At 37.9% G+C, this 27,605-nt stretch overlaps 1 protein-coding gene across 1 annotated transcript; it reads left to right on the forward strand.

The window, feature by feature from the left end:
• Positions 1–96: 96 nt before the first annotated feature.
• Positions 97–26,734, forward strand: kif4 (kinesin family member 4). Its single transcript, XM_015351058.2, has 31 exons — positions 97–339; positions 1,459–1,582; positions 2,878–2,992; positions 3,374–3,564; positions 4,211–4,300; positions 4,658–4,824; positions 5,722–5,816; positions 5,920–6,039; positions 6,381–6,556; positions 6,896–6,957; positions 7,358–7,490; positions 8,669–8,727; positions 9,002–9,107; positions 9,921–10,052; positions 11,697–11,876; positions 15,497–15,600; positions 16,010–16,154; positions 17,230–17,340; positions 17,653–17,736; positions 18,716–18,829; positions 19,245–19,400; positions 19,686–19,783; positions 19,894–20,023; positions 21,584–21,754; positions 22,313–22,417; positions 22,789–22,866; positions 23,152–23,253; positions 23,518–23,673; positions 24,323–24,448; positions 24,822–24,947; positions 25,123–26,734. Exons 2-31 carry the CDS (start codon positions 1,460–1,462, stop codon positions 25,306–25,308), a joined length of 3,741 nt encoding a protein of 1,246 aa, XP_015206544.2. The 5' UTR covers positions 97–339; position 1,459; the 3' UTR covers positions 25,309–26,734.
• Positions 26,735–27,605: the final 871 nt, after the last annotated feature.

Consider the following 27,605-nt stretch of genomic DNA (forward strand, 5'->3'; position numbering starts at 1 on the left):
CCAGCGTATTTGCGTCATGACGCCCTGGCAGTGTGTGTCTGCGCTCGACGCCATGGCGTCTGGCTCTCATTGGCTCTGCAGATTGGGGCGGACGATTTGAAAGTGGCGGGCGGTTGAAGTCTATTATACAGGAGCGTACGGGATTTAGGGAATAAAGAATAACAATCTTTTTAGCAAAGGTATTCATTCCAGGTGCTTGTCTCTAGATGTTTCAGGAGAATCATTTTTGATGGTCTTTTTATGGACGGTCTGAAGAGTTTTCGGGAAGGGAACATCAAAGACCGGGCTGCGTTTTAAAAAAAGATCTCTTTTGGCAGGGCAAAGTTTAAAGTAGAGGAGGTAAGGTAAAACTCCGGAAAGGAAAGATGCTGGAATATCTATCAAATCGAACAGAATTTTAATGAACATATAGCTCTACATTTTAGACTGAAGTAACCTGGAAAAAAAAGATGTTTCGAAGCTTGAATAGTTTAAAGTTGATAGTTTGAGACGTGTTAAGGCGCAGGGTATAGAAACAAAAGAACATCACATCTGACATTTGTACTAATTTTTTTTGTGTAACTCGACAGTGCTTATTTTGTGGATCCGTATTTGCAGTAATGCTCTGTTGGGGAAGAAATAATAACTTTATAGTTTTTTTTTTCCACGCTTGTTTTTACCGTTTCCTTGTCACTGAGTCAGCTGAGATCTCAAAAGCACTAAGGCCTGCAGCGCCTGATTGCTTTTATGGGAAGACTATAGATATGCTTTTTTCTTCTTGTACGACAGAAAGCACGTAATGCATTTAAAATGCGTCTTAGAAAGACGATAATCTCACCATTGGATTACTAATCTAAAACGACTAATGACAACGAATCTAAAACAAGCTGCATCATTTGCTTGAATGTCTGGGGCATAAATACAGGCGTTTCCGCGTGAGGCCATTATTTGTTATGCAGCAGTGTAATGCATGGTCCTATCAAGTGTCTGTTATTAAACATCAGGTTTTACGCGTACAGTAGATATTATTTTACATTGCAATGAAATCTTAAAAAAAACTGTCTTCTAGTTGCAAATGTGTTAAGTGTTGTTCTGTTCCAGATGACTTCAGGTCCAGATGTACTTCTTTTGGGTAGTGTCAAAATGCCCTGCGTTTTACGCACCTTGTTCGCTTCTTCAATAGAGATATCATGTGCGCACGTTCTTTGAAAAAGACACGTTTTTCTTTTAATTCGTTAAAGCCACTTAAAGTGCCTTAATGAAAACTTTGCCATTATTATACCCGACCTTAATACTTTAGCCTTTAATCAGTGGAAGTAACCAGTTAGCCAGACGTTGAATGACATTTTGTAAATGTTTTAGTGTCTGGTGACACTGCTTTTCACCTTTCAGTCTGTGCAGTCACAGTTATTTCAAAATAAAGATTGTAAACTGAAGTAAAAATAACTTGTTCTTGTTGCTGCTCCACATGGGCTCCAGAATGACAAGAGAAGATGAGAAGGTCATCCTTGTGCGGGTGGCGCTGCGCTGTCGGCCGTTGGTTTCCAAGGAAATTAATGAGGGCTGCCAGTCCTGCCTCACCTTTGTGCCTGGAGAACCCCAGGTAGGTTTATGAATTAAAAATTCTAAAATATGTTTCAATATATCTAACTTGCACCTTGTGGAAAATTGACTGCCCCTCTGGTAAATGTCAAGTGGAGAGACAGTTGAGGTACTGTAAATGATTTAGGGTAGCGCTTATGACTCTTCAGAATACATTTGTACAGATTGTGGTTTTCTTCTAAAACATTGTTCATGATTTCCACTAGGGGAAAAAAATTGAGCTTTTGGTATTTGGTCAGGATGGTAATAAGAAAAAAACATGTTGATGCTGTAAGTTGACCTCCGCTGTAATAGGTGACACCCTTTTCTGGGGCCCAGAATTTCCAAAAGCCAATGCCTCTGGTGGAGTCTAAGCATACTGAACGACAATGGTTCCCAACATCTGTCTTGGGTGACAGCTGTCTGCTGTTTTTCTGTTCTAGTTGTGCTGTAAATCTCATTCAAACTGTTAAATGACAGAATGATCTGCATGCTTTTTAAACTTTTCTGCACTCAGGTTCAAAAGTACTGTACTGTACTCCAAAGATACTATTTCCAACAACTTAAGCATAAAAAAACCCATTAAGCAGTCTCTCCTCATCTCATTATTTCTAACCATCTGGCTTTTAATACATGACCAATGTATGATGTATATTCCCATATTGCAGGGGGGAATTGCAATGTATAGAACACCCACAATTAGCTTTTTTTTCTCCTGCAAATCTCCTGTTGGTTTCATTTCAGGTACTGCACCTGAATGAGGACAGTTCTGAAACTTGGAAATTGGTACAGAGTTATTGCCAAATCTAACTGATCTTAAAAGATCTCAGGCTAAAACCGGATGAGTGATCCACCAGAACTAAAGCTGGGCACCTCTGCCTCTGGAGTTGCCATCCTTCCAATTAAACCTTAAAAACAAAGTCCTAACATCTTGATTGTTCAAGATCCTTTGGCGCCCTTCATAAGAGAATGAACGTTAATTCCAGGTCATAGCTGAATCTCGCACATTGTCTTTTTGCACAAATTTCATACTTCAACTCTGGTTGAATTAAGAAATTTCTCATTTATAATAAGGTGCCATAGGTGCACCTTTCCCAGTGGCCACAACCAGGTCTTTTTAAATTAGTTTTTTTATACATATCTAAATTTTTGCTCTTATTTCTTATTTATGTGCTTTTTTGCTCTGAAGTCTGAAAAACAAATTGTAGAAAAAGATGCAGCCATTGCAGCAAAATAATTTCGGGAAGTGGGAACGGTTATGCAGTGTTTACGATGTGGTACTATAAGCACTTATTCTTTCCTTCCTTTTTCATTTAGGTGATTGTTGGTAATGACAAGGCATTCACATATGACTATGTTTTTGACCCCGTTACGGAACAAGAAGAGGTCTTCAATGCTACCGTATCCCCTCTTTTGACTGGTCTGTTCAAAGGTAAATGGTTTTGTAGAAATGCCAGTAATGGTTTTGCTGTGCTACCGGAGCAAAGTATTAGGACACAGTGATAATAGAAATTATTCAACTGCATTCTTGTCATTTGTCTTATACAGTATAGAAAGCGTGGTTATTATTTTACTTACAATTGTTTTATTTTTTTACGCATTCTTAATATGCCAGGCAAAATGGTACTCTGTTGGAAGTTTAAAATGAAAAACATTATTAATAAATCCGTATTCCGTCCAGAGTAGGTTTTGAAAATTCCTTTATATCTGCACTGTGTGTGTAAACTAGCTTTAGAAATGTTGTGTGCTTTTGAGGGTATTTGTTGGTACCATTTGCGAGAGCCTTAAAAAAAAAAACTTATGTTCCCTTCAGGTTATAACGCCACAGTGCTGGCATATGGGCAGACAGGGTCTGGGAAGACTTTCTCCATGGGAGGCACATACACCTCAGCCCAGGAGAACGAGCCCACAGTGGGAGTCATACCAAGAGTCATCAAGAGGATCTTCCAGGAGAAGGAAAAGAGACAGGGCAGTGAGTTCGTCCTTAGTGTCTCCTACCTTGAGGTGAGATGGGCAATTGTCTGTCTTGTTCCTAAACCACATTTTTAAACACAGTGCCAGTTTAATTTGTATTTCAACAGTGTTTTCTGGATACGTAAATTGAATATCTCTAGATCAGACTAAGCACATTTTTTTTGTTTGCCAGATGCTGCCAGTTATTGATGAAAGACCTGTCATTACAATTGCCTTAAATCAACAAATACTTTGTTTTTAGTCACATGATCCTTGTATAACATTTGTGAACAATAAGACTTTTTTTATTCTGCCATTGGCTTTGAGGATGATGTCAGATGTTGATGGTAGCTGTACTTTATTTTTCTGTGGCTTGTGTCTATCTTGTCTGTTTGACCCCCTGACAGTCTTAAGGTCTTTATAGATTTGTTTAGTTATTTTGGAGATGTTACCTGTTTGTGAATTATGGGAATAATAATTCAACATTGCACAACATTGTTCTGCAACCCATAGTTATACAGGGTTCATAGGGAAAAGGAAATAATTTGCTCCTTACTTGTTCTGTTACTAATACATTGAGATCTTACAAAAACTGTATCAAAGCTGCAAAATGAAAGAACTTTGTGAGATGTATTGTGTTGCACTGTAAGATTATCTGCGATACTGTTATTAAGTGTTTTATCTCCTGGTATTTTAGATCTATAATGAGGAAATTCTGGACCTGCTTTGTAATTCCAAAGAAAAACCTACCATAAGCATCCGAGAGGATCCTAAAGAAGGAATAAAGGTGAACCCCTGCTTATGGAAGCTTATGCTTTTTAAGAAGTAACGCTAAAAATAAAAGTATTGTACTACAGTATGCGATTACTTTAGGTTTTCTTGTGTAGGTGTTAAGTCTTTGTCCCTTTTTATTTTGGGGTGTATGGAAGCTTTATGATCAGTGAATATCAGGAGTCAAAGCAGTGTTATAATACATCATGCTGTAAGTTTTTGGAGAAAACTGTTAACAGCATTTAGTAGCTATCTTACTAAATATATTTATCATTTTTGAAGAAAAGGGGGCTCTACATTGCCTGTGCATGTTACTAATTGATGCTGTTTTTCTTTTAAAAAAAGTGGCATCTTTGATTTTTCCATTCTTTAGATTGTGGGGCTAACAGAGAAGGAAGTTTTCAGTGCCCTGGAGATGGTGGGTTGTCTGGAGCACGGAAACGCTGCTCGCACGGTTGCCTCCACTGCCATGAACTCTGCTTCGTCTCGCTCCCACGCCATTTTCACCATCACTGTACATCAGCAGAAGAAATCGGACAAGTAAGGGAAAGAGATCATGGCCCTAGCTCAACATTTCATAAACGTTTAATAATTCCTAACACATATATAGTGCTTTTCTGGACACTCCACTCAAAGTGCTTTACAGGTAATGGGGACTCCCCTCCACCACCACCACCACCACCACCGATGTGCAGCATCCACCTGGATGATGCAACGGCAGCCATAGTGCGCCAGTGCGCTCACAACACATCAGTTCTCATTGGGGAGAACAGAATGATGAAGCCTATTCATAGATGGGGATTATTAAGGCCATCATTGGTAAAGGCCAGGGGGAAATTTAGCCAGGACTCCAGGGTAACCCCCCTCCTCGTTTCAAGAAATGCCCTGGCATTTTTAGAGTCAGGACCTCAGTTTTATCTCATCCGAAGGATGACGCCTTTTTACAGTATAATGTCCCCGTCACTATACTGGGGTATTAAGACCCACTCAGTCCACAGGATGAGCACCCCCCGCTGGCCCCACTAACACGTCTTCCAGCAGCAACCCTAGTTTTTCCCAGGGCTTCTCCCATCCAGGTACTGGCCAGGCTCACACCTGCTGAGCTTCAGTGGGTTATCAGTTGTGAGTTTCAGGGTGATATGGCTGCTGGCTTTTAAAAGTATCCATTCTTTTCTTTTTATCTAGTATGAGCTCAACATTATTCAGGAATAAAAATAATAATAGGTGAATGGTAATGTTATTCACAAGGTTGTGTTCTCCATTGTGGTAGAGCATTTTTTTTTGCCCTTTTTTTGTCTGATTTGGGAGCTCCAGAATCTTCCTAGGACCTAAGCTGATTTCATAAATTACTTTCCAGGCCAAAGATATTTTAGTTTTAGCTGTTTGGAAGTAATTTGAGTTTGGCAGTGATGGTATTTTTCTCTCTCACTCTTCTAGAAGTGATTCCATCACATCTAAGTTGCACCTGGTGGATTTGGCTGGCTCCGAGAGACAAAAGAAAACGAAAGCCGAAGGGGATCGCCTGAAGGAGGGTAGGTTTCTGTTTCAATGGGGGATTAAATGGAGAGCGCGGCTGAGAGATGGGTGTTCTTTAAGCACTCGATTGGCATTGCTTAATGGCGCTCTTTGTTTCAGGAATCAATATTAACCGGGGTTTGCTGTCATTGGGGAATGTGATCAGTGCCCTTGGAGATGAAAGTAAGAAGGGAAGCTTTGTCCCCTACAGAGACTCCAAGCTAACCCGGCTTTTACAGGGTAGGTGCCTATTTGCGATACTTTATTAAAATATATATATATAACTTAAACATTCCCTTTTGTAAAATTTATCATCATGTACTGAATTATTTTTTAAATATAGGAGTTGAAAACCTTATCTGTTTTACTCTTGAGTGTGGGATTGTACTGACTGTCCTATTACACTGACTGTACTTAAAGTATGCATTAAAATATAAAATTACTTTTTGGAGCACAGTTATACAGTTGTCCTGCTAAAGTAACTATTACTGAAGTAAAACTGTTTTCACAACGTTTTTGGGATTCCCCCCTCCTCCCCCCCACACACACACAAAAATGTGCCTCAATTGTGAAATTTCTAGACTCTTTGGGTGGAAATAGCCACACTCTGATGATAGCATGCGTGAGCCCAGCTGATTCGAATATGGAGGAGACGATAAACACCCTGCGGTATGCAGACCGTGCACGGAAGATCAAGAACAAGCCAATTGTCAATATTGATCCAAGAGCTGCTGAGCTGCAGCATCTTAAACAGCAGGTAGGAGCTCTGACTCCAGTATTGAGGTTACTGATTGAGTGCCCTTTAATCAGCACTTGGATAGCATGAATGTTTGCCGTTATAATTACTTTGCCTTTTACTGGATAAAAGAAATGGTATATTTCAAAGCAATATATGCATTGCATGACTCTGGACAAATAACCACATTACAGAGTCATTAGTAGACTTATGTTCCAATATGTAATTGTTATTGAAGAAAGAAAAATAAGTATTCTTAAATTTTAAGAATTTGATTCTTAAATTTCTGGAAGTTATTCCCCTCAGTTGAAGGTATAATTGAATGTTAAATGCTTTAACGTGTGACTGATCTTCCTTTAGGTCCAAGAACTGCAAGTGATGCTACTTCATGCACGTGGAGGAGTTGCACCAGTGCTTAGTGGGTAAGAATAATGGTTTCCAGTTGTGAGCATTCAAGAGTTTGTCCTAAAATGAATACTCGTTTGAGTTCTACCCTCACACCTCTTCCTGTAAACATATTGGAATTAGAGACATTACTGATGCCATCTTGATTTTCAAGGTACTTCTTTCCGTATTAGAATGACATTGCCTTCGCCTCTGCCAACAGTGGCATGTGTAACAACCATATTAAGCTTGTGTTCCAGCATATCTTTTATTTTCCTTTTAGATTATTCATAAAATGTCTATAATTGGGACTTTGGCACATCAGTAGGATTGATAGAATTCTGAAGTAAGAACACAGACTTTATGTAGTCAATTATTTCATATCTCCTATGTGCAGCTGTGAGCTCAGTGTCCCCTCTGTCCTTTCCCCACTTCCAGACCAGAACCAGCAGGGAACGTGAAAGAAATATTGGAGAAGAACCGCTGTTTGCAAGAAGAAAACAACAAACTGAGCCGAGAGCTGAGTGAGACCGTGGGGCAGACAGCTCAGATGTTTGAAAGAATCATTATGGTGAGGCATCTTCCAGTATTCCGCATTTTCACTGTAGTTATCAATATGGAACAAATACTGTCACATTTAAGATTTGAATTCTTCAGATATGCGGTGTGATGTATTTGTAGGAATGTGTGAATGTTTTGATAAAGATAACTCCTTACCATCAGAGCTGCAAATAAGAATCTGTCCAAGCAGCTTGGTGTAAAGAATCCCATGAAATGGTATTGCTTTAATTTCCCTAGGGAACAGGTAAGTCTTGAAGATATTTAAAGTAAAAGCTTTACTATTTTTTTGGCATGGGTAGTAGTTGGCAGATACTTAAAACTTGACTAACAGAAATGTCTGACTGTTTTCTTATTAATAATTCTAACCTTCCACACGACTGTACTTACATCTATACATACAACTTACTACAGTGTGGTGTCTAGTACTTTAATAAAACTAATTTAAAAGGCATTGCAGTTATGTAACCTAGAACTTCATATATCTTAATTACTAGTGTTGGTTTGTTTTTTAATTCTATTTGACCATAAAACTAGCCAAAGTATCTAGACATTAAGCACTGTGTCTAAGCTACTGATGCAGACACAGGATGCAAGCTGGAATTTTCCTGGATAGTAAAAAGTGGTTTTGTGTTGCCTAATAGAGAAAGGCCCTCTGGTTAGTAAATGGTTGGATAATAAAGCTTTTATTCTGCTCTTTATTCAGTAATCATGATAGTTGCCTGACTCTCTTTACTTGTTTTGCACTATAATGAGGAGATGTTTAAATGTACAATTTTACTCTAGTCTGTAAATCTGCACATAAGTGCTATAGTAAATGTTGAAATACATCAATTGGTTAAAACTAGTTAATTGGCCATTTTGAATTATGTCAAGTATAATCACATGAAGTTTTTTTATGACCTGTCGCTTTCACGTACTTACAGTAAATGTTATATGGCTGCTGCTTTTATCCAAAGTAACTTACATTTACACCTGTTTATACAGCTGGGTACTTTACAGGAACTGTTTTTTCATATTGTGACGACCCAGACTTGCCTGGAATTTGAACCTGCGATTTTTGGTCCAGAACCGACCACTTCTTAACACTAATAGAAAATGTAACTTGAGAATCCTTTAGTTGTACTGTTGTGAGGAGTCCCGTGTGAACTAATTTGATTAATTGGGATTTAATTTAACTCTTTCCTATAGACGGAACATGCAAACGAGAAACTGCAAGCCAAGCTAGAGGAGCTTAGGCAGCATGCTGCGTAAGTATAGAGCCTAAGTCTGTTTGATCATCCCAGATACAGACCTTCAAGGGTGGATAATATGGAATTATGTATTAAAATCTCTGGAACACTGCGATGAGACTGGGAATTTGACAAGAATCTTATTTTTGCTTGCCTTGTTATCTAGTTTAGTTGGAATATTGATTTACATTGGTGTAATCAGATTAGATGCTAATGAGCACATAAGATGTACTTTACCTTATTTTATGTGAAATTGTATTATACTAACATAAGCTGCTTCTTTCTGCTTAAGTTGTAAAATTGACCTGCAGAGGGTAGTAGAAACCCTGGAGGATCAGGAACTCAAAGAGAATATTGAGGTGATTCGCAGTCTTCAGCAGGTCATTGCACAGCTGCAGGTAAGGGCAAATGTGGGAAGGTAAAATATGCATGACTTCGTGTTTGCTCGAAATGAGGAAATAGCATTTTACATGTGAATCTATAATTAATGGACTAGACAAAAAAGCCTTTATCATCATTTTGAATCATTTTATTGGCAACTTTGTAGTAGATGCAAATCAAACTTCACACTGCTTTTTTGCAGCGAAAGCCTGTCAGTATCTGACATGAAATTAGCAGTATGTTGTAGCGCACTATAGTCCCTTTGATGATGATGTTAATTGTGCTTTAAAGAACTTTTAAATCCATAGTGCTATTGTGCTCAGAATTCTCAGCCCTGTTTATTTTTAAAGCAGTATTTCTGTGCTCTGCCTTCAGTTGTCTAGAAACCAGAATAACTCCGCTATGTCCTTTTGCAACTGAGCCTTAAAGGGATTCTCATAAATACAAAACCCATATGGCTACAAAGTTGTGCCATATTTTAGGTGCTTTAATTTTTTTTGTTCTGAAAAAGGCTGGAACAGATTGTATTCTTAAGTGTTGTGCATAAATGCTTTGTTTTTCCTTGCAGTACGAAAAAGGCATACAATATGTAAATTCTCAATTGATATATGTATATTTACATACATTTAAATAGATTTTCTATAAATCATAATGGTCCTGTCCAGAGAATCAGTCTACTAAACTGTTTCACACCTTGCCCAGTTAATAGAGAGAACAACTCTCTCTGCTTGTGTGGGGTAATGTTTAAGTCTGCTCACAGGGCCTGCATGTTTTTCACTTTTGTCTTGCTTTGTGATATCTCACTAATAATGATGTTGGCGTCTTTCCAGGATGAAAGTGCCGGGATAGCAGCTTCAATTGAGGCTATTGCCACTCAGGAGTGTTCCTCCCCATCTGAAAATGAAAAACAAGGTCCTTCAGAAGAGGCTCAGAGCAAAAGTCCCACTGATTGCTCAACATCAGTGAGTACATCTATAGTCAGCAGCTCATTATAAGTTAAATTTGTTTGTGTTGTATTTTCTGCTTAATACTTAAGATAAAAGATTAACAGAATTTGTTTAAGTTGTGTTTTGTACATTTTTGAGTAGTACTACTGAACTAAATTTAAAACTTTTTTCAAAATTAAAAGGGCTATTGTTAAAATGTTAATAACAGGAAATAAATTATTGTGAAAACTGAGTGTTAAATTTATAGGTTTAGATCTATAAATCAATTACAGTGATTTGATTAGGTTTTCATTACAGGTTGTATTATGTAGTGGTTAAAATTTAAGATACCGTGATTCCTATTTAATTATCACTAAAGAACCTAGAACAAATTATTTCTATAAAGTTTAATTTGAAAGGGTTAATAGCCGCAGTTCCGGATGGTGACTTGGTCTTACTTAATCCTAAATCTCACTCTTGATTTGTCAGGTTGAGAGCTACTTAGATACCAACTCATTTGCTAACTTGTTGTACATTTGCTGAGATGTAAACTGCTTTCTTCACAACCCCTCCAAATTTTCTTAAACCTTTACTGATTTGTTTTGATTTTGTTGGATTTTTCCCATTATATGAATTTAAGATTCCTCTCGGCCTTTTGAACTTCTAGTAGACATGGGGAAGGGACACAACTTTACACTTCCCCTGTGGCTGATGTGATTGTTTCTAAAATCACCACAAGGGGTCTATTCTATTTCATTTCTCTGGCTTTCTTCTCTCTTCTGATATTAATCCTTTACAAGTTATCTTTAGTCCTGGTTTTTAATATGCAGCCTGAGGCCATGCTCTGCTTTTCTAAAATAATGTATATTATATTTTTAAATTGCTCTTGGAATGGTATGCAACACCCTACTAACAGTTCCAGATAAAGATCACTCCTGCCCCTTTCTGTTACTTAAGCATGCATGGTGTACGCTCTACCTACATGCATATATTGAGTGTGTCCTGTGATTTGTCGTTTGGGTGTGTGTCATTAATGTAAGTTAGGTGTGACTGATAATCATTAATCTGAGAAGGAGCAGTGTAAGGCTTAGTGGCACAATTTTTAGGCATGAGGTTGTATGTACAGTGCAGCCAAAAACTTTTTTACAAGGCTGACTACAGACTGGGATGCACTTGGCTGCTTTCTTTCTGGACTTTGCTCTTACAGAAAGATTAGATTACATTTTTCTACTGCAAGAACTGACAGAGGGATAGGGTCACAAAACTAAGACAAACTTCAATTTTAACATTTTCCCAAGATGAAGGCTTAGGTTGGTTGTTCACGTTTGTTTGTCAACAATTTTTGCTTTTCATAGTGTCTAAGTCGTCATATTTAATTAATCATGTCACTGTAAACAGCATATTGGCATTTTCTGTGTTTTGAGTGAATTCTAAGGTACTGAAAAACTTAGTCTGGAATACTTTTCCAATTGGGTTGACATACATTTTCTCGCTTATTTGAACGTACTCAAACCATTTTTTTTTCCACTGTATTTTCAAATAAGGGCACTAAAAGGATAAAACAAAGTTATGTATTTCATAAAGAAATTGTCTGTAAAAGCTGCGTCTGCTTGTTTGTGTATCTTATTGTTTTTTGTAGACATCAAAGCAAATACATTTTATTCATTTTTGAATTTTCAGATCCAAAAAGCAGATGATAAACGTTCATCTGAAGCTTTCACAACCCAACATGCCCTGCGACAGGCACAGATGTCGAAGGAGTTGATTGAGCTGAACAAAGTGCTAGCTCTGAAGGAGGCCTTTGTCAAGAAAATGTGCCAGAATGACAGCCACCTGGAGCCTATCCAGACCGAATACCAGGTAGGAACCTAGCATGGTGATGTCAGTCAATCAGAAAAATTGACTTTGACTTAACTGCTGTTAAGATCCAATGCTAGTGTGACAGCTGGGATTCACAAATATTAAAAATAAAACTTTTTTCATTATGAATGAAAATGAAAATAGCTCTGGGCAAAATTGTAATAACATAAATAATTAATGTTTGGGTGAATGCCAAATTAGTAGACAAGCCAATAGGGTTTATGCTAAGTGTACAGTTTCCTAGACCACATTTCAAATACTTCATCTATTTTGGTTCTGTTTGACAAAAAAAAGGTTACAAAGGCTTACAGAAAGTCCAGAAAAGAGCAACAACACTTATACCAAGGCTTAATGAGATGAGTTATGAGGATTGATTAAAGGGAACAGAATTAAATAATTTAAGATTAAAAGATGTCTAAGTAGATTGTTTTATTTTTTCTGCTTAGAATTTTGAAGACTTAAAACTATGTAATTTCAAGTTAAGTGAAGAAAACATAAGGAAAAAACTGGAAGCTTCACAATGCACTTGCTTCAGTTTTCAAATGCTGATTTTTTAAAAAAAATATATATATAGTTATCTATACATGGGATTAATGACCTTGAGGCACAGTGTTTTTGTGGAGGAGACTGATATTTAAAATTCTTAGTCTGTGGCAGGGGTTGGCAACCTCTCTGACTGGGTGTGCTAAAAGCGAACTTATTCATTTCTGTTTATGGATCTGTGTGGTATTGATGCATTGTTATATCAATAATAATCCTACATAGTTTAATTCAAAGTATGTAATATTAAAATATATAAAATTGAAACTTGAAGATCTACAGTATATCTTACCATTGAGTTTAATCCTTGCCATTGTATTTCACTGCTGAGTTCACCCTTAACTATGAGGTCCATAAGTCTGAGAATTGTAATTTAATTAGCTGCATTTCAAAATCCTTTACATCCATCAAACCTGTCAAATGTCACTGGTATAAAAAAAGTGGTTTAATCAGGCAGGAAACCATTGGGCCAAAACATTCTAAAGAATGTTCTTGCAACACTACAGTGCCTTGCGAAAGTATTCGGCCCCCTTGAACTTTTCAACCTTTTGCCACATTTCAGGCTTCAAACATAAAGATATAAATTTTTTATTTTATGTGAAGAATCACCAACAAGTGGGACACAATTGTGAAGTGGAACGAAATCTATTGGATTTTTGAAACTTTTTTAACTAATAAAAAAAATGAAAAGTGGGGCGTGCAAAATTATTCGGCCCCCTTGCGTTAATACTTTGTAGAGCCACCTTTTGCTGCGATTACAGCTGCAAGTCGCTTGGGGTATGTCTCTATCAGTTTTGCACATCGAGAGACTGAAATTCTTGCCCATTCTTCCTTGCAAAACAGCTCGAGCTCAGTGAGGTTGGATGGAGAGCGTTTGTGAACAGCAGTTTTCAGCTCTTTCCACAGATTCTCGATTGGATTCAGGTCTGGACTTTGACTTGGCCATTCAAACACCTGGATACGTTTATTTGTGAACCATTCCTTTGTAGATTTTGCTGTATGTTTGGGATCATTGTCTTGTTGGAAGATAAATCTCCGTCCCAGTTTCAGGTCTTTTGCAGACTCCAACAGGTTTTCATCCAGAATGGTCCTGTATTTGGCTGCATCCATCTTCCCCTCAATTTTAACCATCTTCCCTGTCCCTGCTGAAGAAAAGCAGGCCCAAACCATGATGCTGCCACCACCATGTTTGACAGTGGGGATGGTGTGTTGAGGGTGATGAGCTGTGTTGCTTTTACGCCAAACATATCGTTTTGCATTGTGGCCAAAAAGTTCGATTTTGGTTTCATCTGACCAGAGCACCTTCTTCCACATGTTTGGGGTGTCTCCCAGGTGGCTTGTGGCAAACTTTAGACGAGACTTTTTATGGATATCTTTGAGAAATGGCTTTCTTCTTGCCACTCTTCCATAAAGGCCAGATTTGTGCAGTGTAAGACTGATTGTTGTCCTATGGACAGACTCTCCCACCTCAGCTGTAGTTCTCTGCAGTTCATCCAGAGTGATCATGGGCCTCTTGGCTGCATCTCTGATCAGTCTTCTCCTTGTCTGAGCTGAAAGTTTAGAGGGACGGCCAGGTCTTGGTAGATTTGCAGTGGTCTGATACTCCTTCCATTTCAAGATGATCGCTTGCACAGTGCTCCTTGGGATGTTTGAAGCTTGGGAAATCTTTTTGTATCCAAATCCGGCTTTAAACTTCTCCACAACAGTATTACGGACCTGCCTGGTGTGTTCCTTGGTCTTCATGATGCTCTCTGCGCTTTCAACAGAACCTTGAGACTATCACAGAGCAGGTGCATTTATACAGAGACTTGATTACACACAGGTGGATTCTATTTATCACCATCAGTCATTTAGGACAACATTGGATCATTCAGAGATCCTCGCTGAACTTCTGGAGTGAGTTTGCTGCACTGAAAGTAAAGGGGCCGAATAATTTTGCACGCCCCACTTTTCATTTTTTTATTAGTTAAAAAAGTTTCAAAAATCCAATAGATTTCGTTCCACTTCACAATTGTGTCCCACTTGTTGGTGATTCTTCACATAAAATAAAAAATTTATATCTTTATGTTTGAAGCCTGAAATGTGGCAAAAGGTTGAAAAGTTCAAGGGGGCCGAATACTTTCGCAAGGCACTGTATGTGCGATATTTGGTAGTTTTTCATGATGTTGGAAATAGCAAAAAGTCAAGGTGTCAGTGTCCCAAGAACAAATCTGCCAAGTTTTGCAAGAAATACCTTCCTTGTTTTAATGACCCACACCGATATTGTTCACTCCTTGCAGACAGAGTGTGAGCTCTTTTAGATGCACATTCCACCAGAAACATTGGTTGCACGGCAATTTTCATCAAAATGATTAACTGCTTTGCTGTGCTTGGATTTTAGGCAGCAAAGTTCTTGTCAAATTCCTTTTGAGTCACAGTATTGCAAGTACTGTTCAGTGTGGTCCAGCTTCACAAAATTCTTTAAGCTCAAATTTGGTGCCATTTCACTTGTTTCTTCACTGATATAGCAGACAAAGATCTGTCCATTATTCTGGTGATGTGATAAACCATTGAACATCCAAACAACTGAGAAAATCTCATATATAAAGTTATATATTTTTTGTTGCTGTGGCCCACTTGATTGACTCAGCCTTGTTCGCCTCATACTTGAAATGCTTCTCATGCTTTGTCTGAAAATGTCGTTGGTCAATCATGTGACCAAACAACTTATTCTTTGTTAAACAAATCTGTTTTTAACTCCAAGAGGGCTAAAATAAACATTTAACATTGCTTTCTGCGGAATCACTATTTTGTCCAAAACGGAACAAGTAATAGGTTTATTTCATGCTGAAAAGAGAAGAAAAAAAACAACATTTCAGCCGTGGAGTCTTCAGGTGTGAGCAAAATGTCCATTTGTCATTTGTCCAAAATGTTTGGCTTGATGGTGGCATACATCCCGCAAATGAAGATATGTTGGTGCCTCTAAAAGTAATGCAGTAAATGATTTAACTCTTATTGCTACAAGAAAGTGCTTTGCTTGTCAAAATGAATGGAGTATTTTCTTTCTAATATGCATCTTTTGTGCATGGGACATTTCACAGGAAAACATAAAGTCCCTCCAGGCTGATGTTGGATTTTTGCAAAAGGAAAAAGAGGATCTCATTCTGGCTCTCCATTCTGCAAAAAAGGACACTAACCAAGCCAAGTGAGTCTTAAGGTTCATCAACAAAACAAAAGCACACCAGTGAAGCTAAAGTGAAAATGAACAATATACTTAATACTGTTCTTGGATGTTGCCGAGATAAGCTAGGAATATGACTCAAGCTGAGCTTATTCTTTCCATTATTTAAAAAGCAGCAATCGAAAGTCACTTCTGTCTTATTTTGTATATGTTGTTCCATGTAATTCATGTTGTAGGAAGACCAGAAATTTGAGTTTTTCTTTTTGCTCTTTTTTGAAGTATTTAAAATGGAACTCTTGTTCTGTCTGGTAAAATGTAGTAGTTTGGAGTTCATTTATCTGCTAGTACAGAGTCGTTGATGATGACTTGTAACTAATGAGTGTGATAGGGGTTGCCATAAAATTTTTTGACACTGAGGAAATGTCTCCTCTAGGCTCAGCGAGCAGCGCAGGAAGCGGCTGCAAGAGCTGGAAAGCCAGCTGTCTGACTTGAAGAAGCAGCTACTGGAACAGTCCAAGCTGCTGAAGCTCAAAGAGTCTTCTGTGCGCAATGTGGCGAAACTAAACCAAGAGATCCAGGTAACACACACTTGTCTGTCTTTATTGCGTCTTTAAACTAGGCTACCATAGTAGTTGTTAGATCAGGTTCAATAAAAGTTCTATAGAATAGTCATCATTGTCTTACACACATTAAAAGAGTGCGGTTATCTCAAGAAGATCAATTGCTCTTAGTTTTTTTTTCACATATGTTATATGATTTTTCCTCAAAACTTGTAATGTACAATAGTGCCAGGATATTTGTAACTTGACAATTTCAATTTATTACTCTTCAATTTGTTTTGCAGCTGGTGGTTGCTTTCTGTAATCAATGATTATATCTTTGGTTTGCTACACATTAAGTTGAAGGAAGGCGTTAATACACTATTCAGTAAAATAGTCCAGCACGGGTACATGATTAGTGTTGAGGCCTTGGGGGAGACTGACAGTGACAACAGCTAAACTTCATGCTGTTTCTTCCCCTTAAGAGGGCTTCTAGAGCTGAGTGTAAAGAATGCAGGATGAGACACAGCACACAGCCCTGAAGGGCTGCTGTGGAAGAACAAGGCTGCCCTGATATCAAACCATTTACCTAGGCAGTGAAGACCGACTTCTTAGAAGTCTGAGTAAACAGATTAAAAAAAAAGTTTTCAAGATGTATAGTTACCTATTGCACAACTGTTTTCTGTGAATCCCTTTTGGGCTTCATTAACTATAGAATCTAATAACTGTACTAATGCAGTACAAGTTCAGGATTTAGAGACAAGATCACTTTATTGGCCATATACAATTTCTTGTATTAGGAATTTGTCTTTTTGCATACCACAACTTGCTCTCCTTGAGAGAGAAGCTTGGGGTCAGAGCACAGGGTCAGACATTTATACGGCGCCCCTGGTGCAGTTGGGGTTAAGGGCCTTGCTCAGGGACCCAACAGAGTAGGATTCCTTTGCCAGCCGCGGGATATGAACCGGCAACCTTCCAGCCACAGGCGCATCTACTATTATGCTATATAAGACTCTGCAGACGATCCCTGAACATCATTTCCAGAAGGAGAATATTCCAGTTCGGAATGCCACCAATCTCTGTGTAAAGACGTAAAACCTTTGATTCTCTGCAGGCAATGAAAGCTCAAAGAGTCCAGCTCATGAGACAGATGAAGGAGGATTCTGAGAAGTTCCGCCAGTGGAAGCAGAAGAAAGATAAGGAAGTGATGCAGCTTAAGGAGAAGGTGAGGCTGAGGAATTCCTACTCTGATCTAGATATCTAATTGCATCCTGGTTTCTGTACATAAATATTTCAGGTTGTCTACTAAAATGCAAGATTTCCCCTGGTATTCTTATTTTTGCTGAATTAATGCTTCATTGTCTATGAAAGTCATGTCCAGAGAAATAAAAGCAACTCAGTTTTCCAGTATTCCATTTTTTTCTCTTATTGAGGAAGAAAACTAGCTTTTCTTATTTTTAGAGGTGTTTATTCTCAAATATTTTGAACATTTGGAAGTGTTTGATTTTTGTCCTTTATATTTTGATTCTCTCTGCAGGACCGCAAAAGGCAGTATGAGATGCTAAAGCTGGAGAGAGACTTTCAGAAACAAGCCAGTGTTTTAAGGCGCAAGACGGAGGAGGTGAGAGTTTTGTGTACTCCTGCATGAGTGTGCTGAAATTCACTTAAATATATAGATCTTTACATCTTATATGTTAATCTACTTAAATGTTGGTGCTGCTGCTGCAAAGCTTTGTCATTTTCCTGATAACTTTGAGTTTGTTGCCATCATAAGTCATAAAATACTAAACAAAGTTGTGAATATTAATCATTCTTATTTATAATCACCACTTATTTTGTCTTATAAACACTAGTATCAAATAGCCAGTTCTGTTATTTTTAAATCGGGCTCCTCTGACCTGCCCATTTTAACACATAAGCTACCATGCCAAAAAGCCACAAGCATCCAGGACATTACAGGAGTTTGTTTGTTGCAGACAGCCAACAAAGCCCTGGTAGACTAATCCCAAACCTTCCCCTGGTGGTGCTCAGCTGATTGTGCTTCGAACTCCACCTGTTTGAAGTGACCCAGGCTTGAACCCACAATGCCTGGATCATAGAGATTAACTTGCTCCCTGACCAGTGCCTCTACCAGTTGAGCTACCCAGGACTTCCCTGCACCATGGTTTCATATTTTGGTCACATGGTTACAACAGTTATTTGCGAATAGATACCTTGTTCCCTCACCTAACGCAGCCCACTAGAAGACACAACTTTAAGTTACTTTACAATTCTTTAGTGGTGCTCTTTTTATGCAAGTTTGCTCTGCTTAACTTTTGAAGGTTTTGTGGATTTTTCAGTATGAACTCCTTAAATATTGCAGAGAATAATAAGAAATTTCTTAATCTACAAATTTATTAAATATGTTTAAGAACTGTTCTTTTTACATTTACCTGTAAAAACAAATGTAAAAACCTGGGGAAAAATGAAATTTAAGGAACTACTGTTCTACAGGGTTCTTTAACATTGGTTGAGGCTATACTAGTTTCTAGGCTAGGCTATACTAGCTGCCTGTTATAAGTGTTTTGTTTTTGATCATTGTTGCTGTCCTTCGGGTTTAGGCAGCTGCAGCAAACAAACGCCTGAAGGATGCCCTGCTGAAGAGGAGTGAGGCTGCAGAGAAACGAAAAGAGAATCAAAACCGGGGAATGGAGGGAATGGCCGGTAGAGTGAAGGTAATTTTCAAAGCTAAACCCTTAAGAAAGGCCAAGCATAGGTTTTTTGAGACTGGAAATTGCTATCCAGGAATTATTGCATGATACAGAAATAATATATGTGGTGAGCAGCACAAACTCTTATTTATGTCTAACATGGCTCAATTAGCTTCATAAACGCTACATTGTAGGAAGGGAATATTTAGAATGTGTACTAGCTGTGCTCATGGCAGTAGATAAAGCATAAGAACAAGATGTTATAAAAATACATAAAGAAGGGCTTTCATATTGCTTTGGACATGTAAAGTATTTTGAATAAATTCTCTTTAAATGCTTCAGTTTAGCATTGTATGCTTCCCAACTTTCAAAATACAGCTGACAGTGTAGAATAGTATTGTCTGGCTCCGACACTACCGGCTATGACCTTTTGTGACAGAGCTGGCTTCAGAACGAGGTGGAGGTGCTGGTGAGCACGGAGGAGGCCCGCCGCCATCTCCGTGACCTGCTGGAGGACAGGAAGATCTTGGCCGAGGAGATCTCTCAACTTAAACAGCAGATGGAGGCAGGGGAACGTCCAGCTGCCAAAGTCCGGGTAAGTGGCTCTCCTTTGATGCAATGTGCTCAGGCTTGTATATCATTTTCGTTTCACTAGACTTTGAAGACAAATGTTTTTAAGATTGGTGCATGTATTCTTGCTTAGTTTGACTATTTCTGAATCTGTCAAGTCTTTGATTCTGGTCCTGTTCAAGAATTTGCACTCCAATTTGTATAACCTAAATGATGTACATGTGTAAAGTCCATGAGTCCCTTATGCACAGAGTGCACAGTGCTTGAAGACAGATGGTGGCGGTTGTACTGATGTTTGTTTTTCCTGCAGCGACGTACTTTTACAACAGCCGAGTTGGCGAACCAGGGCGAACTGGAGGCCTCTCTTGGGAAGCAAGTTGAAAACCTGGAGACAGAGATGGCGCTCAGGTAAGATTCAACAATGTGCCTGCACAACTGAGGGAAAAGATAGAGAAACAAGACAACATGTTATAGGTCTATGTCCCGAATTGCAACTATCATCTCTTTAAACCTCTCAGGAGTGCACAGATTGCTGACTTGCAGCAGAAGGTGCTTGACGCAGACCATGAGGAGAGAGTAAAGCAGCGCTGGGAGACGATTACCACTATACTGGAGGCCAAGTGTGCCCTCAAATTCCTGATGGGAGAGGTGAGGCTATAGACCGCTTCCTTTTTTCACAGCAAAAAGGGTTACGCAGTTAAATCTGTGCCATATTTCCATCCTTCTACAGTGAATTATACCCCAGTTTTTTGGCTGGAAAACAAAGGTTATACTTTTTGCATAAACTGGGAATTGCAAAGAAATGAGGAGAGGGTGAGGGGAGAGCAGTGTCTTCAGCTTCTCAACCCCACAAGCTACTGTAAAGTTAACCTCACAAAATGTGATTACATTTTTCTACAGCTATACATAAGCATAGGATGCTTGTGCAGGTCTGGAAAGGTATAGAATTAAACATGAGTGATTTCCAGGCCTGGAAATGTTTGGAATGAGTTTGCAAATCTTGGTATCAAAATAATGCTGATCAAATGAAGTTCACTACACAAAAATATATCGGTGTTAAAAAATACACATGACCTGTGCTTCAGAAATTGGCTACCTGAAAAACATTGAGCTATTATTCATTTGAGACAGCAATAGGCTGGGTATGAGAACGTGGCTCAGCCAAGACAACCAGCGTAACAATGGCGAAAAAGTAATGCTACCTAACAGGAAGAAATGTCAAAATGACCTGGATAATTTTGTCCAATAGGAAAAAATTTAGCAATCTCGTTTCGCATAGATATCTGGGAATATATATTTAGCCATAGCTAGGAACATGAGTGAATTAGAAAACCTGTCATTGAAATTTGTCATCCAAAATCACAATGTAATATGCAATCTATAGCTATAGTCTTCTATCAGATCATGATAAAAGACATCTTAGCCTTTAAGTGGAGCAAATTATAGAACTGTGGCACAAAATTCTGACATAGTTTCTGTAAACAGTCACACAGCTCAGGCTGTTATTAATGTTGCAAATTTGCAAGTAAAAGATTTCAGTAATAAAGTAAGAAACGGTATGTCTGCGCAAATAGTATTCTACATCAACTTGTGTATGCATTGATAAATTGTAATATTATGCACCATTACCCACAATATCTGAGCCAAAGGGAGTTTTTCTTACACTCTGTTCTGCTTGTTTTCTGGGAAAAGCAGCAGATGGTAAACTGATGGAAAAACAAATTTAGATTTTCATTCTGTGTTTATTAATAATTTGATATTTTATTCCTTAAATGGGCAATTAGTCACTAGAAAAATGTCAACTAAGCATGCCCATGTTTAACAGAAAGACAAAAGTTATAAATGTATCTTTAAAATATAAAAATCTTCCTGGAAAAGGTTTTGAATTTGTCTATGGAAAAACAGCAAGCACCCTAAAGCAAAAAAGTATTTTAAAAATTTTACATGTCTGTGCTTGTGTCTTATCTTACTCCAAAATGCATCGATACCCAGGGCAAATAAATTACAAAGTCATGGGTGATTTACACAAGACAAGCCCATTGGCCTGAGTACTTATAATATACCTGATGTTACATAAGGATCAATATCAATAATGGTATACAGTACATAAGGTTAAAATTCATGACTTGGCCATTAAAAGGTCTTCCTGCAATTTGTATGTATGTCTTTGCTTGTCTTTGTAATGAAGACTGGATTTTCTCTCTGCAGCTTGTTTCAGCCAAAGTGAGCACTTCAAAGCTGGATAGTGATCTGAAGCAAGAGAAGACCAACTACACAGACCTCCAGAGAGCTCTCTGTGATGAGAGGAAAGTAATGTCTGATATGCAAATGGAGCACCAGAGCCATTTAATAGAGCTGGAGCAGGCTCATCAGGAGAAAGTAAGCTTGTCGGTTCTTAACTGGATTTCAAAATGAGCTTTGCAAATGCTAGCTGTGCTTTATCACACTGCAATAAGTCTTATGCTAGTTAATGGGTTGAGGCCTTGACTAGGTTAAAGATTCTTTTGATTATCAAACTAGTAAGCACAATTATCAAACCTGACACTACTTTTTGATTTTGAAACTCATGATTCTTAAAAAGCTGTTTTATTCTGTTTGGGGTAAACATTTTATTTAGTAAATATAAGTTTTAAAAACCGTGTTTTTGTTTAATTGGTTTTGAAATTCCATTAATTGAAACAGAAACATCCAATCTGGTATATGTTGCATTCAATGAAAGGTAAAATGAATGCAAAGCATTTTTGTTTGCTGATTTAATTGCGTTTTCTAGCTATCCAATTTCTACCGTTTATTTGAATAAAAATTGGGGTTGACATACAACAAGTGTTTGAACATATAGAATTGTTTTTTAATTAAAATTGTTTAGATGAAAATCATAAGCCTTTATTGATGCATTGCTACTGCATGAACCCGAGTGATTCCCTTCTTTTGTCCCAGGTTCTTTATCTGCTTAGCCAATTACAAAATAAGTCAAAAGTTGCAGAGGAGAAAGAGGAAGAGTCTGCTAGAGAGAAGGAGCTGCTCCAGCGGTTAAAATTTCAGGTGAGTTTTTTTCTGTCAAGCCAAGATTGCTCAATTTGGTGGTCTTCTGTGTGCCAATTAAAAATGAAGTTAATATTACAAGGGGCACCTGCAGTGTGTATTGAAAAAAAATGGTCCTGAAAGATTAAACCAGATTTTTAAAAATGTTGTCCTTTAGTCACATTCTGGATTATGGTTATGGATTCATGTTTTTTCTACAGGAGAGTTTCCTCTTTAAGCTGGATTTGTTAATAGATCCAGTTTGCAGATACAAAATGCTTTTCTGGACTTGTGCCTTAAACTTTATTGATATTCAATATCACACTCATTTGCAGATTTGCAGAAAATGTTTTAATTTGCAGAATGGTTTATTTTTGGTTTGTTTACTATAGGAGGAAGAGATTGAGAAAATGAAGGAGCTCAGTGAAATGAATCAGAAGCTCATGGAGGAGAATGAACTTTACAAGCAGGTGTGGCCTATGGAAGGGATGTTGCATGGCTATTAAGTGTTGTTAACTATGTTTAGACTAAGTCCAATCAGTCTTGGGTCTTTGGGAAGCCTTTAAATAACCTGATCTGGTCCCCTGTCATCTTTACTCAGTCAGTATTAATCTAACCTTTAAGTGTTAAGTCAACACCAAATCTTAGCAGAATCCAATGTATTAGAAGCACAGTAAGGTGAGTTAAGTTGTGTCTTATTTCTTTCATCTTTAATTTAAGTTTATTTTGCTTTTCTTTTGTCTTGTGATCCACAGAAATTTGCCCTGCTGCAGGTAACCAGCGGCAAGAAAATGACAAGCAAGTTGACAGTGGCAGATCAGTCCCCAGACTCTTCCTTTGAGTATGTCCCTCCTAAGGTATGATTTGCCGAAACTCATTTTGATTTATTGCCCAATTAGCTTCAATCATTGAGCATCCCTACTTATACAATTTGAAAGTTGTTTTTTTTCTGTCAAGCCATGTCATACAAAAATGTATCAAAAATCGTGTTAAGATTTTGTTGTATGGAGAATTATTACTGCTCCTTGATCCCTAAATGTGGGTAGAGCATGCAGTGTTCTTGTTCTGTAGTGTTCCACCTGCCTTTTAAAAAGCACTGTAAATCTTTTTTTCTCCTGTAGCCCAAGGTTCGGCGGTTCACTACAGCAAAGGCTGCCACGTTGGCTCCTCCTGTGAATCTGGAAGACCTGGTCACCTTCTCTGATTCTGAGGGAGATGAAAATGATGAGTGGGTCCCAGAGAAACTGCCCACCAAAAACATCAAGAAAAATGGAGGGGTGAGATAGCAGTCTGGTGCTGTGTTGGTTTAATGGTTATTAAGTTATAAAATTTCTTGGAAGGGACTTGTCAAAAACAAGTGGCAGCACCATCTGTTAATTTTCTATTTTTTAGTGTCATGTTAAGCTGAACAGGCACAATTAAAATGGATTTTTTTTCCCCCCAAAGTCATTTGAATGAATACGCAAAATTCTTTGTATCGAATAAATAGGCAGGTGGAAAGAGATGGAGTGGTTTAAAATTTTAAAAAGGCAGATTCCAAGTATTTAAAGAACTGGTATCGGGATTATTGAGCTACATGTTACTTTCTAGTAGAAAGAAAGCTGCTGTGATACATTTAATGGTTCTGGTGACAAAGCTGCTCTACCATGTAAAGGCATAAGTAATAGGTTTATTCCATGCTGAAAAAAAGAAGAAAGAAAACACAACATTTCGGCTGTGGAGCTTTCTTCAGGTATGAGCTCAGGTGAGAAGGCTCCACGGCCGAAACGTTGTGTTTTCTTTCTTCTTTTTTTCAGCATTGAATAAACTTATTACTTATGCCTTTTCAGCTTATGCATGCTGATGCAGCTACCCAGCTGAACATGTAAAGGCATGTCAAATGAAGCAGACTTCTGACCTTGTTTGCAAAATGTGCCTCTTGTGTAGTGCTCCTGTAAGGGACGCTGTGGGAACAAACTGTGTGGCTGCCGGAAAGGACAGGTGAACTGCGGCGAGAACTGCCAGTGTGATCCTCAAAAGTGCCGAAACATGGAGACGGCTCCAACAGGCAATGTAAGTGTACTCATTGATGGGATTTTCTTTAAAAACATCAAGCTTCCAGCAGCAACACATGTATATGTATGTATATTTATATACAGTAGACTCATTTATAATTTGAATTCAGTCTCTGTTACGGTCATGACGATTTCATTTATTTTCAATTTATGACTTACGTATGTACTTTAAAAATCTTTGCTGTCATTCCATAGTCTTGCGTGGATAACTACATGTATCATAGGTTATAAGGCTGCTAAATGTCAGAGTAAGTGCTTATATTCATTGTGCCTTAAGGAAAACGAGCATTACTGTTTTCGTTGTACACTGAAGTTAAGTCTTTTTTTGCCAAAAATGTATTATAATCTGTGAATGTACTGTTTTTGTAAAGGACACTACTGAAAAAGAAGACACTTCTAGGGATTCTGAATCATCCTTCAGACCACAGGATCCAACAGCCATTAGCCCTGGAGACTCCACCTTTTTCAGACCCCCATCTATCACACCAACTAAGAAGGTAGCCTGAGAATTTCCTCATGTTATATTTGATTAAAATTACATATACCTAATTTTCATGTGAAGGAGCTAGGAAGCTAAGATGAAGAGTTTGAAAAAGTTTTTGGGTCAGTTAAGACATCACTCATGAAAGTTTTTTGAGCACAAGGCTCAGAGATTGTCCTGTGTTGCTGCAGGTACTCATGGAGATTGGCGACATGGGTCAACTTGTGCCAAACTTGAAGCTGGAGAGGAAGCCTCCTGCCGGGGAGGAGGATGACGTTGATAGGAGCACGGCCAGCATCCTGAAGAAAAAGAAACGGGTTCTTAGCACCAACAGCAGTTTCTTCTCAGGTTGCACACCAATTCGAGAGGAGTTTTGAAAGCCTTCGTCTCCTTTGCACCCCAGCCTGTACTCTACTGGTTTGTGGGCCCCATGGGGGGTAGCTCTGTGTTGTAGTTTTTATAGTTTGTCGTCTTTTGTTATTAAAAAATAAAGTATAATTCTAACTGTTTTATTAGATTTTCTTTTAATTATGTTTTTTTATTTTAAAAACAATGTACTTCTTTGTCAAATCAAGCTTTTGAAAGAGGGACATTGGTTTCCCATCGATGTCGAGAGATCTGTGTTTCAATATTACAGGTGCTGAAGTGCACAAGATGACAAGTCTAGCAATACCCAGAGTACTTGAAGTAAATGTAAATAGCTAGTCTGTAAATACATTTTGTCTTCAAATATTTCAATTTTTGTCTTTGTGTTTAACTTACTAATCTGAATGCTGTTTATTCATTGAGACCTCCTAGTACCGTTTAATAAAAGATCATATTTAACATTTGTGGTGTAAAGGATGTTGGCACTGGGCAATTTCTCAAATAATGGGGTAAAGATTACAGACCTAATAAGGCCATATTATTGAAGTGTTTTTAAGACACCAGCATGTGACTATGTAAAGGAAGGGTGCAGGAAGCTATCACACACATTTCCATTACTTTTGTCCCGTACATCACCTGTTACTTTTTTTAATACTAAGCTTGACACTTGAGTTCATCGTTTTCTAAATGCTTAAGGGAACATCATTGACCCCATTAGCTATCACAACTGTGAGCAAAGCATATAAAGAATTTCAAGTAGGTAGCTGTGTCAGCAAGGTTTATTCAATGCTGAAAAGAGAACATTATGTCTGTGGAGCCTTCTTCAGATGTGTCCTTTGGGTAAAAATAATACAAGAACACCTGCTTCATTCAGCTAAAGGCTTGGCAAAAAAACACATTCTAGCAGAACAAGTATCCAAAGCTACACGAGAGTGACTATAGTAGATGTCTGAGTAGTAATTGAGTAGTTTAACGGGAAGAAAAGTCTTAAAATACAGCTCAAAGTAGATTATCAATGGCTCTTGAGTATAGTTTTCTAATGCTTATGATGCAGGCTGTTAAGACCTTTGGCACTTTTTATAAGTCATTCACGCAGTAATACAATCTCAACCTGCAGTCTGAAACTCTTTAGCTCCTGTGTGTTTTACATTTTCATGGGTGTTCCCTCTAGCTAGTATTGTTAGATTTTTTACATTGGTGGGAAATTGGGGGGGTAACTTCACTATCCAGCAGACAAGGTAGAAAAGAGAAATTGCCACAGTTAAATTAAGGGGGAGTGTTGGATTGCTCCAATTGTGCAAGCTCTGATTGAAATCTAGCCAAGACACGTGTTAACAATTTCTCATCCTAATAAGGGATCTCTTGTATATTTTGTAATTGTTCTAAGTTTTTTGGATCATAGCATTTTTGGTTTTAAATTAAGGCACACTCCAATTATGTTATTCTGTATTCATTTTTTATACATTTTTGACTAAATGTAATTTCTCTGAATTTTTATGACTGTTGTGTTTAGTTCTATTAGACCTGGCAATTGAATTTACAAACCATGCCAGGTTTGACTTTTCTCACTTTAATGATCTATTTTTTTCCAAACAGCAGTGATTGACAATATGGTGTGCTTTTTCTAATGGCACTTGAAATTTCAAAACTACGTGCTTTTTCCATTAATGCATGTGCTTATTATAGGAAATGGAATATATATAGCGCTTATTCAAAACATTAACCTAATTTCAAATACATGTTTCATTATAAATTTATGCAATGTTCTTTCTTGGAAAAATGAGGTATGCAAATAAAATCTAAAAAATGTTCTCATATAAAATGTTCCCTGCTGGGCAGTTGCCACAGTTCTATAAATTGGTTGTCCTGGCTGTATTCCAGCACTGATAATTTCACTGCCTCTGTATTTGGACTCTACAGGGTTTTCACACAGTCCAGGGTGCATGGAAAGGGGAGAGAACAGTGAAGCTGTTTGTTATGAGGGTTTATAAAATAAAAGGAACATTTATCCGATTGTTTTTCTTCAAGCTTGCCCCCTTTCCAGTCCTGTACAAGTCACATGTTTAATGGAGATTAATAGTCTCCAAAATACTGTTGAGTAGTATTCCATTTTTGGTGTGAATGTTGTTTCAAATAATTCTTTGTTTTCATTAGTGAACCTGAGGGTGGTGGTTTATTGTGCATTGCATTACAGCTCTTTTTGACCCGAGTCCAAATTTACAGACTAATCTAGATAAGTCTCTCACACTGTTGTTAATTAAAATAAATTTGGGGGAATTATGAACTGAATATTTAGTACTAAATGTGT

The sequence above is a fragment of the Lepisosteus oculatus genome, chromosome 8, assembly GCF_040954835.1.
Source record: "Lepisosteus oculatus isolate fLepOcu1 chromosome 8, fLepOcu1.hap2, whole genome shotgun sequence".
Lineage (NCBI taxonomy): Eukaryota > Metazoa > Chordata > Actinopteri > Semionotiformes > Lepisosteidae > Lepisosteus > Lepisosteus oculatus.